Here is a 12,486-nt window from a genome sequence, read left to right on the forward strand (position 1 = left end):
GAATAGCTTTCTTTTCTTTGTGTGAGTGTATACACATTTGGGGGGTAATAATCACACGTAAGGCACATGTACCACAGTCACATGTACAGTACACTCAGAACTCACGAGGGCCGTTTCCCAGGGCCACCGTGGTAGTAGTAGACAAACAGCCATAGGTGATCCCTGTGTTTGTCCTAGATGAAGCGTCTGGGAACAGCTCTGTATTCACGTGCTGTGTTCACTGAGATATGAAGAGAAGGCTCTCTTCATATAGAAACAGGGTTATCCAAGGAATTAACCTTTAGCACAATGTTCACAATACACGCAATAACGTAAAGATTTAACGCTGTTGAACATGACAATATAATATGTTTTATGTTTTGTCACAATGAAAGGAATTACATTATCAAGTCCACCTTTTTCGTGTCGATGTCAATATGCAATATACGTTTTGCTTTTGATTATGGAAATATGTTGGAACCTCCAGATTAAATTGTCAAGATATTGAACACAATGAATCTGTGGTAATAATAAAGTGATTCTGATTAATCTGGACACTTTGGATTGGAAATGGATTAAAGAAATAAGAGAAATGTGCAGATCTGATCCTTTTCATGAGTATGGGTGCTTTCTGTTCACACGACCCACTGCTGTATTCATCTACAAAGACTGCAAGCAATCTGTCCAATATGTAATCAATTCAGCCTTCAGCTGGGATATTGGACACTATATCTCAGCCCATGGTTACCGCTATCGAACCGAGTGATTGATATTCACTTTGACCGTGCCTTGTGTAATATATACCATATTGAGCAAGGTGATTTTAATGAGCTCACAGTAACGGTAGTCTCAGCCTCTTCCTTTAAGTTGCTCTCCGTCAACATGAGAGTCCTGCTGAACGTCTCTGAAAGAGGGAAGGGATTCTGATCTGATGAGGGATCTCTGTGGCGGAAGGAAGAGGGAGGCAGTTGTGTTATTAATTGACTTGAAAAATATATTTTTGGTTTATTTATTTTAACAGGTTGGTGTCATTTAGGTTCAACATCTCTGGCTTCATTACTATCTATGCTGACAAGTACCAGTAGGGGTCGCTCAGCAGCAAACTGGACGCAAACCAAGCCATTATTAATAACATAAACAGTTGTTATAATAGACGGTAAAGGTCGAAAAAGTCTAACAATAAGAGTGTCATCATCAAGGCAATAATAACTTAAAGATGAGCTTCATCGTCTGTTCACAGTATGCAATAAGCGTTTTTTTTGTGAAAATGTCCTGAGGGTTTAAGGTGTTTGCAAACTAATTTCTTCTTTGCAAAATCCAAAGACCAAAGCTTTACTGTAGGAACATTATTAAAATAAAAACACAGTTTTATTGATAGACAGTAACAGTCAGTTCTCTAACATTTTTACTAGCATCAAAGATATACTGATTGTGCCAAGTCAAACCCGTATAAATAATGATCATTCAGTGGTCCATGAATGGGCAGCGAGACCACTCAAACTGTCAGGTGTTCCAGGAAGCTTTTTACTGTCTGGAAACCGGTTATATTTTCAGGCATCAAAGATAGGGGATAGTAACCTCCAAACCATCGCTATGATGTAATGAATGGCACCTGTGAATACCAGACACGCATTGCTGTAAGTACCATTTCAATGAAATGGGAATAAAAGAAACAACGAGAAAAAAATGATGATAATAAATATTACAACTCACTCAATGTGTCTCCTGTGCTTGTTCCCCTTACACAACCTCGTCATATACCGAGGAGTGATTGGACTCAATGACAGTTGCAGTGCCTCTCCTGGAACCGTCACCTTATCGTGGTGGAGAGGTTTGCGTGTCCCTGGGAACCTGAGGGCTGTGTTGTCTGGAGCCTTGTGCTCCTGGTAGGGTCTCTCATGGCAGAGTGGTCTCAGGCGAGGGGCCAGACTAAGAATGGTTCAAAAATCCTCAATGAATATCGAAAAAAGAGGAGATGTGACCCGGCCCGGAGGAAGCCCGGGGCCCCCGTCTGGAGCTAGGCCCAGACGGAGGGCTCGATGGCGAGCGCCTGGTGGCCGGGTTTGCCACGGAGCCCGGTCGGGCACAGCCCGAACAAACTACGTGGCACCCCCCCTCTCTTCATCTCATGGGCCCACCACCTGTGGGAAGACCCGTTGGGGTCGGGTGCGCAGCCACATGGGTGGCAGCGAAGGTCAGGGGTCTCGACGGACCAGACCCGGGCGGCAGAAGCTAGCTCTGGGGACGTGGAACGTCACCTCGCTGTGGGGAAAGGAACCGGAGCTTGTGAGGGAGGTGGAGCGCTATCAGTTAGATCTGGTGGGGCTTACCTCCACGCACAGTCTCAGCTCTGGTACCGTACTCCTGGATAAGGGTTGGACTCTATTCTTCTCCGGAGTTGCCAAGGGCGTGAGGCGCCGGGCGGGTGTGGGGATACTCATAAATCCCCGGCTGAGCGCCGCGGTGTTGGAGTTTACCCCGGTAGACGAGAGGGTCGCCTCCCTGCGCCTAAGGGTTGTAGGGGGGAAAACTCTGACTGTTGTTTGTGCGTATGCACCAAACAGCAGTTCAGAGTACTCGGCCTTCTTGGAGACCCTGAATGGAGTCCTGTATGGGGCTCCAGTAGGGGACTCCGTAGTTCTGCTGGGTGACTTCAACGCCCACGTGGGCAACGATGGAGACACCTGGAGAGGCGTGGTGGGGAGGAACGGCCTCCCTGATCTAAACCCGAACGGTCGTTTGTTATTGGACTTCTGTGCTAGTCATGGATTATCCATAACAAACACCATGTTCGAACATAAGGGTGCTCATAAGTGTACCTGGTACCAGAGTACCCTAGGCCGAAGATCAATGATCGATTTTGTGATCGTGTCATCTGATCTGAGGCCGCATGTTTTGGACACTCGGGTAAAGAGAGGGGCGGAACTGTCAACCGACCACCATCTGGTTGTGAGTTGGATCAGGGAATGGGGGAAATTTCCGGATAGACCTGGTAAGCCCAAACGCGTAGTGCGGGTGAACTGGGAACGTCTGGAGGAGGCCCCCGTCCTAGGTATCTTCAACTCACACCTCCGGCAGAGTTTTTCTAGCATTCCTGTGGAGGTTGGGGACATTGAGCCGGAGTGGGCTGTGTTCAAAGCCTCCATTGCTGAAGCTGCGGTGGCTAGCTGTGGCCTCAGGGTCTTAGGCTCCTCAAGGGGCGGTAACCCTCGGACACCGTGGTGGACACCGGTGGTCAGGGAAGCCGTCCGATTGAAGAAGGAGGCCTTCCGGGATATGATATCCTGGAGGACTCCTGACTCGGTTGCAGGGTACCGACAGGCCCGAAGGGCTGCAGCTGCTGCCGTGTCGGAGGCTAAGCAGCGGGTGTGGGAGAAGTTCGGAGAGGCCATGGAGAAGGACTTTCGGTCGGCACCAAAGTGTTTCTGGAAGACTATCCGGCACCTCAGGAGGGGGAAACGGGGAACCGTCCAAGCTGTGTACAGTAAGGAGGGGACTCTGTTGACCTCAACTGAGGAGGTCGTCGGACGTTGGAAGGAACACTTTGAGGAACTCCTGAACCCGAATAACACGCCCTCTATGTTGGAGGCAGAGCTCGAGGTTGATGGTGTTTCGTCGTCAATTTCCCTGGTGGAGGTCACTGAGGTAGTCAAACATCTCCGCAGTGGCAAAGCCCCAGGGATTGATGAGATCCAGCCAGAAATGCTAAAGGCTCTGGGTGTTGAGGGGCTGTCATGGTTGACACGCCTATTCAACATCGCGTGGGAGTCGGGTACAGTGCCAAAGGAGTGGCAAACCGGGGTGGTGGTTCCCCTGTTCAAAAAGGGGGACCAGAGAGTGTGTGCCAATTACCGGGGTATCACACTTCTCAGCCTCCCTGGTAAAGTCTACTCCAAGGTACTGGAAAGGAGGGTTCGGCCGGTCGTCGAACCTCAGATTGAAGAGGAACAATGCGGTTTTCGCCCCGGACGTGGAACTACGGACCAGCTCTTCACTCTCGCAAGGATCCTGGAGGGGGCCTGGGAGTATGCCCATCCGGTCTACATGTGTTTTGTGGATCTGGAGAAGGCGTATGACCGGGTCCCCCGGGAGAAACTGTGGGAGGTGCTGCGGGAGTATGGGGTAAAGGGGTCTATCCTCAGGGCCATCCAATCCCTGTACTCCCAAAGCGAGAGCTGTGTTCGCGTCCTCGGCAGCCAGTCAGTTTCGTTCTCGGTGGGTGCTGGGCTCCGCCAGGGCTGCGCCTTGTCACCAATCCTGTTTGTGATATACATGGACAGGATATCGAGGCGTAGTCGTGGTGGGGAGGGGTTGCAGTTCGGTGGTCTGAGGATCTCGTCACTGCTTTTTGCGGATGATGTGGTCCTCATGGGATCATCGGCCTGTGACCTTCAGCACTCACTGGATCGGCTGGCGGCCGAGTGTGAAGCGGCTGGGATGAGGATCAGCACCGCTAAATCTGAGGCCATGACTCTTAGCAGGAAACCGATGGATTGCTTACTCCGGGTAGGAAATGAGTCCTTAGCCCAAGTGAAGGAGTTCAAGTACCTCGGGGTCTTGTTCGCGAGTGAGGGTACTATGGAACGTGAGATTGGCCGGAGAATCGGAGCAGCGGGGGCGGTATTGCGTTCGCTTTACCGCACCGTTGTGACGAAAAGAGAGCTGAGCCGCAAGGCAAAGCTCTCGATCTACCGGTCGATCTTCGTTCCTATCCTCACCTATGGTCATGAGGGCTGGGTGATGACCGAAAGGACGAGATCGCGGGTACAAGCGGCCGAGATGAGTTTTCTCAGAAGGGTGGTTGGCGTCTCCCTTAGGGATAGGGTGAGAAGCTCAGCCATCCGTGAGGAACTCGGATTAGAGCCGCTGCTCCTTTACTTAGAAAGGAGTCAGCTGAGGTGGTTCGGGCATCTGGTAAGGATGCCCACTGGGCGCCTTCCTTGGGAGGTGTTTCAGGCACGTCCAGTGGGGAGGAGACCTCGGGGAAGACCCAGGACTAGGTGGAGAGATTATATCTCAACACTGGCCTGGGAACGCTTCGGGATCCCCCCGTCAGAGTTGGTCAATGTGGCCCGGGAAAGGGAAGTCTGGGGCCCCCTGCTTGAGCTGCTCCCCCCGCGACCCGACCCCGGATAAGCGGAAGAAAATGAGATGAGATGAGATGAGACAGTTGCAGTGGGTTTGGAATATTTAGTTTACTCCGTAATCGTGTCTTTAGGGCGTTCATCGTGGAAGAACCAGCTTCACAGGTATGTCATCGGAAATTGTCTTTAGGGCCAGGCCCAGTGTCTTTAGGCCCAGTGTATTTAGGGCCAGGGCCAGTATCTTTAGGGCCAGGCCAGTGTCTTTAGGGCCAGGGCCAGTGTCTTTAGGGCCAGTGTCTTCCTACCTACAAAATAGGAACTACTTGGATCGGCTGTGCCAGTGCATTGAGCAAGTCAAAGACTGGATGTGCCGAAACTTCCTTCAACTAAATGACAAAACCGAGATAATTGTATTTGTTGCTAAAACGGAAAGGCTTAAAGTTACCCAACACCTTCACCTTTTGTGCCAGAAATCTAGGGGTTATCATGAATTCAGATTCACCTTTCGACAGTTACATCAAATCAGTTACAAAATCTGCATATTATCACCTTAAAAACGTAGCATGACTTAGAGGGCTCATGTCGACCAATTACTTACAAAAACGTGTAAATGCCTTTATCACTAGTAATCTTGATTTCTGCAATGGTCTACTTACTGGTCTCCCAAAAAAAGAATCTTCAAATAAAAAATAAAAAAAGTCTTAAGAATTTAAACTTTGCCTTTATTTTCTTTTTCATTACTAAAATGCTCTTTTAACTTTGCCTTTATTTTCTATTTTTACCAGAGATTACATGATCTGATACCAGAGAGACTGTTGAAGGGATAAGGGTTTGAGACCTGAGTTCTGTCTGGGTTAGAGTCCTAGAATCCGGGTTTGAGTCCCAGAGAAAGGACCAAGTTCCTTTAGGTGGGGTTGGAGTCCCGACGTGGGTACCAGAGAGATACATGAACTTTGAAGGGTTTGAGACCCGGGTTCTGTCTGGGTTAGAGTCCTTGAATCCGGGTTGGAGTCCCAGAATCTGGGTTGGAGTCCCAGAGAAAGGACCAAGTTCCTTTAGGTCGGGTTGGAGTCCCGACATGGGTACCAGAGAGACTGCTGATCTGAACTTAAATACATTGCACTTTCTAAAATGCTTTTTTAACTTTGCCTTTATTTTTCTTTGACTATTTTTTTCTTTCACTTATCGATTATTTTTTATTTTATTGCATGACAATGTTTGTGAATGTGAAGCACTTTGAGTCTGCCTCATGTATGAATAGAGCTATATAAATAAAGTTGCCTAGCCTTGCCTTCAGGGCCAGGGTCTTCAGGGCCAATATCTGTAGGCCCAGTGTCTATAGGCCCATCGTCTTTAGGCCCAGTGTCTTTAGCGCCAGTTTCTTAAGGGCCAGTGCCTTCAGGGCCAGTGCCTTCAGGGTCAGTGTCTTTAGGGTCAGTGTAGCCAGGTCGGGTATTCAGCCTTGATATGCAATCAAAATGATTCCAATGATAACGATGATTTGAACATATCTTTAAGTTAACCGTCATTCCTGGCGTCAATAAACATGTGCCCCTGCTGGACAGATGGGATAGGGCTGGCAAATGTGTGTTCAGGTGATCGCGACCAGCTGTCGGAAGTTCACATCCCCGTTCTCTCCAGGACACTCTGACAAGCTGTGAAAGATGTCATTAAACCCTTCTCCACTCAATTTTTTTCTTGAGAGGCAGATACTTTATCAGCCAGTTTAAAGAAAGATTGTCCTTTTCCCTTGTAGCTCATTATCTCCCTATCTCGGGGGAATACTGTATTTCAAACTTGTATGAAGCTCTGTGTGAGACAGAAGTTGCCTGTGTTCTGCATCCATCTCCTCACATAGCTGCTCACACAGGCGTGGGTTGAATGTGTGTGCTTTGATGTGATTCACAACTTTAATCACATCACTCAATACGGTGTGAAGGTGGATGTACAACTTTCGGACCACCTCTCTATGAAGGACCCAGTGGGTCGACTCACAGGCTGGGACGTCCTGATGGTGGTGAAGTCAGGGCCAGTCCAGTTTGCCTGTCATGTATATATCAACGCCTTGAGGATCTCAGCCGCTGTCGTGTTATTTTGCCCTGGCATGTAACACACCATATCCTCCTGGAAATCATCTTGATTTATAGACGAGCAGTATTGCTTTGTTATCCAAGTCTGTTGATTCATCAAATTGTATTGCACTCCAGAGACTGAATGAGCCTCTCAAACAGATTTCTCTGCAGACATGTCATCAAATAAATTGATCTCCGATGGTAAATGGCTTCTCGGCCTTTGCAAAACAGGTAGCCACAAGAAACAATGCAGGCAGTGCAGCTGCATTTCCAGATGAGGGGGGTTTCAAAACAATTTTTTTCCCCTGGCTGACTGGGATTCACCACTCTCATTTTTGTCATCCTCGTGCATTTTATCTCCTCTACCCTTGAAAAGGCTCACCAAAGAGGTCTGTTTAATGGCCATTATTAGCTGTTTGTATCCACCAAAACAAGAGGGTTTTCTGCTCTCCAGAAATATGTTGATACTCCAACGTCGGCACGTATGCGCCATTAGCAAGCCTCCCACTTTTCTGTTTCTACACCACAGCTACAATCTCATCTCCGATGCACTATTCAGCATTTGAATGGCCACATTTATTCCCGTTGATACACAAAAATCACCACAAGTATTTATTGAACAATAGTTGCATGAAGACTTAAGCATGATAGAGAAGTGGGGTTGGGACTGGTGTGAAAGCCTCTCATTTGAATTTTGTGCAAGTCATTTCTCAATCTCTGCAGCCCTGTGGTCAAGGCTCTGTGGCTCTGCAGCCCGCTGGTTGAGAACCCCTGCTAAAATCTCTAATTTAACAAAATCATTGTGGGTGAATGTCATAATTCCACTCTCGCAAAACATTTTCATATTTTAATGTTGACATGATATTTGCATCCCATCCCTTTTTTGCTGATGCGTTCGTATGTTTTGGTGGTTATATAAAAAATGCAGTCACAATACCTAAAATGTCAATGTATTTGTCCAGTGGATCAAGAACTTTCAACCTACAATTAAACACAAACTTGAGAATTCATCATTTCAACTAATTTCATAGACATCCAGATGAATCCCCCTGATCAAACACATTGGAACAGCTTATTGTCTTTCCTCAACCAAAGTGCACCGACTAGTGGTTTGAACAGCTAATTGTCTTAACTCAATCATAGTCCAGGGACTAGCACTTGATGGAACCCAACACAGTTGCAGGTGTTCACTTTAAAATGCTCTTTTCCCAGAGGTAACCACCTAAGACAGAACAAGCTGTTGAGTGTCCCTGATGGGTCTGCCTTAACAGACCCGGTACAGACTCAACTCACGACTGGAGTCAGCTTCCCACGCCCTGGCGCAACAAAAGAGCAGGCCGATAGATAGCGATGGGCGGCAGCAGTGTTTGTCTGACGATGACCCTCTGTGGATATGATCAGTAGACCCTCTGTGGTTAGGGCGTATAGCCCCAGAGATCTACACAGGTCTAGATCATCTCTTATCAGGGTTTTCTGTATTCATGTAACTGAGTACACAAGTAATGAGAAATCAATGCTGCAATATTCTTTACAATATACAACTACATACTACAATTTTGTACCCTTTCTGGCATAGCCTACTATTATATACTATATATTTTGATATATACTGTATATGACGCTATACGCTATAAGCTATTTCTCTTCATCAAGCTACGCATCGCAGGCTACTGTAATGTAGATATATATGTAATAAGGAGGATTTTTACGCAAGCTATCTCTTCATTGTGGTTGCTGGTCTAGTCTATTGGTATCAATTTCAAATTTCCATTGTCTACAAAAAGATATATATGTACATTGGACGCCCTGTTTGTGATCAACTGAAAGGCTGCATGCCTCTTATTGTCCACCTGTCGAAATGTATTGTTGGTCATCCAGGCACATCTAGTGTCTAGGGCCCGACCGATATTGATTTTTGAGTGCCGATGCCGATGCCGATTATTTTCAGAGACAAATTACGATTACGATTTAATCGGCCGATTAAAAACATAACACAAAAAAAAGCCTATAAAACGTCGTTTTTGTTACCTTAAATATACTTTAAACACTTTTGACGAATATGTGAATTGAATGCAGAACCTTTGAGTGTTTTAGAATACATTTACAGTCAAAAATGAGTGTAATGTAAAATGTAAAATAAATAACTAACTAAAGAAAAACAGGCACAACATGCTCAAACAACGCGTCTTGTGTACATTGGTGAGGTGAGCGTGCAGCTGCCTGAGCGAGTGTGCTTTCATGTTGTACGGTAAAATTCAATCTCCTCTTTTTTACTCCAGCTAAAGTTGTTAGTTAGCAAGGCACGTAGGAGCGCAATCTGCAGGATGCTAAGCGCAATAACATTTCTAAAAAAAAAAAAAATCGGTTGTAATCGGCGTCTTTTTGGCCGATGTTGATTATTTTCAAAAAGGCTATAATCGGCCGATTAAATCGGCAGGCCGATGAATCGGTCGGGCCCGCAGTTTATACACACTAAAACATAGTACACATTTGCATTAGAATACTGTGTGATAGTCTGCTGTATCAGATTCAGACGTTGACCGAGCTGGGATCTGTCACAGATCAATCAAACAGACCTAATGTCATTCCTGGCCCAAGACATGTTGACCCTGCCAGTGAACGACTGCCAATAGGCTCTGTTGTCTTGACTGAATGCAGTTGAAACAATTTGGTCAGGGCTGTGGAGATACCCTCTGGGTAGGAGGTGGAGGTGGCGCTCGACACTGAAACAGACAGACAGACAGACAGACAGACAGACAGACAGACAGACAGACAGACAGACAGACAGACAGACAGACAGACAGACAGACAGACAGACAGACAGACAGACAGACAGACAGACAGACAGACAGACAGACAGACAGACAGACAGACAGACAGACAGACAGACGAGAGAGAAAGAGAGAGAAAGAGAGAGAGAGACATAACAGTTAAGTGTGATGCTAATGAAAGAGACGACAATGAAAGCATGCAACTCCGTCCAATATACCCATCACGCGTTTCATGAAAACATTTCAGTGCACCATGAACTCACTGGTCTGAATCTCCCAGGAGAGGCGTGGGGACCGCCTGCTGCTTCTGGAGGCAGAGACACACCAGGAGGTCAGAGACCCACACGCATTATGGGATGTAAGGTAAAACTACCATAACACCTGGGACAGTAGTGATAGAGCCTCTAAATGTCAAACTGTGTGTGGGTGTGTGTGTGTCTGTGTCTGTGTCTGTGTGTGTGTGTGTGTGTGTGTGTGTGTGTGTGTGCGTGTGTGTGTGTGTGTGTGTGTGTGTGTGTGTGCTCGTGTGTGCGTGCATACGTGTATGCGTTGTTGTGTGTGCGTGTGTGTGTGTACCTGCGGGGCTATCAGTAGTCCGTTGGGGCTCTGTATCGAGGGCGTGCATTCGGACCCCCTGACCCCTGGACAGGGTAGAGACGAGAGGGGGGTGCGTCCGGGGCTGGGGGTGGGGGTACGGGCCGGCCGGGGCCAGAGAGGGGTGAGGGACCGGGGGAGGGGGGGAGTAGGAGGGGCCCGGAGGGGAGCTGGTCGGGGTGGGCGGAGTCTGAGGAGAAAAGAAGAGAGGAAACTAAAACCAAAACGTTAAACGTACGAGAAGTTGATAAATAAAAAGTAAATGATCACAAAATGAAGTCTATAATTCGCAAACAGAACACGGATCGTGCTTTTGGTGACTCGTGTTGTTACTAGTTTGGAATGTGTTTCCAATAAACCGGAACCATAATATCGTTATACAGCCAGCCCCTCTACCTCGTCCTCGTCCTCGTCCTCGTCCCCCCCGTCTTCTGACAGCAGCTCTACCACCAGGGAGGGGAACACACCCACCCGGCCGCCCAGCTCCCCCTCCCAGAAGCCATCGTCCACCTGGCCGTCACACACACACACACACACACACACACACACACACACACACACACACACACACACACACACACACACACACACACACACACACACACACACACACACACACACACACACACGTCGTCCACTCAGAGAGGACAGACGGGGAGGGACCAGCTGATCACTCAGGGAGGGGGGGCTCCTGAAACAATGCTCTTTGAGGGGGTTTCAACTTCCTATCATTGTTTGAAGTGTATTCAACTGTTCTCTTCTTTACATGTACGTGTCATTGTTAAAGTGTTTCATCGAATAAATATTATATAAATACATTTAAATATCATACAGACTGCAAGGGGAACACCCACATCTTGGACGTAAATGTACTCATACTGCAAGTGTATCAAATTGTTCAGCAGTGCTTTAAAAAAATGGCAAAAATGTATTAAAAACCCTCGCCCGTAATTAGTTTGGACACAGCATCACAGTGGTTTGCGTGTGGAAGATGGAAGGAGCGGTCGAGGGTTTTGTTTTTCGTCGTCTTCTAGAACCCTTCAAAGGGAGAGATTGGGATACTGGCTCTAACGTTAACGCCCATCAAGGCTCTGCTCCTTGAGTGTTACAGGACGCAGGTAGTGGACACAAACCTCTCCCTGGCCACAGCGCAGCAGGCGGATCAGCGCCCCCTCCTGGAAGGACAGCTCCTCCGCACTCTGGGCCTGGTAGGCGTACAACGCTCTGGCCATCCCTGCTCGGAGGAACAGGCACACAGAGAGATGGGCACTCACATGCATACGAAAAGATAACAGGGACATCCTCTTTCCCAGTCAATATTTGAATTGTGTTGGTCTCCCTATTGTTTCTGTAGTATGATCCTATCCACAGACCTGAACTAGGCCCACTTCTGATGTTCCCGATAGAGAAACAGGAGCTGAAGGAACAGTCCAGCTGCACAGAGTCCTCTGCTGGCAGACACAGGTACTGCACGTAGCGCTCCGGCACATAGCCCACCTGACCGCACGAGTTACACACCTAGGGAGAGGTGATCAATGGACGGACAGAGAACTGGGGAAAACGAACAATAATCGTTAAGATGTCCATGGATAAAGATTTTATTTCGAGGATCGTAACTGAATCTTAATCTTAATCTTCTCTAGGATCCCACATTTTGAGGCTGCCACTAGCGAGGTTATGACCGGAGTGTGATGTATGTTGCTGTATGAAACACCTCCCAGTCAGCATCAAACAGGCACAGAACCAGAGACTGGACCGCAGAACTTTAATCGAAATGTGACTGCATCCTGATGTAGCGCAGTCAGTGGTGGTTCTACGTCCAGTTACGCCCCGGGCAAGACTTCCTCCAAGCAGGGGGGGGACCTTACGGACTTCAGTGGGGGTTTCATTCCGTCTATGCACAGCACCTTCATAACGAGAAAATACCAATTCCCCACACAATGTTGTGTACTTCATTGAAAACCGCTTCGCGCCGCGTTTTTTTTT

General features: G+C 47.6%; 1 protein-coding gene across 1 annotated transcript in view; it reads right to left on the reverse strand.

Annotated features, from left to right (window-relative positions):
- Window positions 1-10,165: 10,165 nt before the first annotated feature.
- The window catches only part of LOC130390940 (F-BAR and double SH3 domains protein 1-like), an 11,949-nt gene continuing 9,628 nt past the window's right edge, over window positions 10,166-12,486 (reverse strand). Inside the window, exons 16-20 of the mRNA XM_056601122.1 lie at window positions 11,880-12,018; window positions 11,634-11,737; window positions 10,897-11,010; window positions 10,538-10,690; window positions 10,166-10,213 (exon numbers count right to left, since the gene is read on the reverse strand). Of these exons, the coding sequence (XP_056457097.1) occupies window positions 10,166-10,213; window positions 10,538-10,690; window positions 10,897-11,010; window positions 11,634-11,737; window positions 11,880-12,018 (558 nt within the window). The remainder of the gene's footprint in view (window positions 10,214-10,537; window positions 10,691-10,896; window positions 11,011-11,633; window positions 11,738-11,879; window positions 12,019-12,486) is intronic.

Source organism: Gadus chalcogrammus, chromosome 10 (assembly GCF_026213295.1).
Source record: "Gadus chalcogrammus isolate NIFS_2021 chromosome 10, NIFS_Gcha_1.0, whole genome shotgun sequence".
Lineage (NCBI taxonomy): Eukaryota > Metazoa > Chordata > Actinopteri > Gadiformes > Gadidae > Gadus > Gadus chalcogrammus.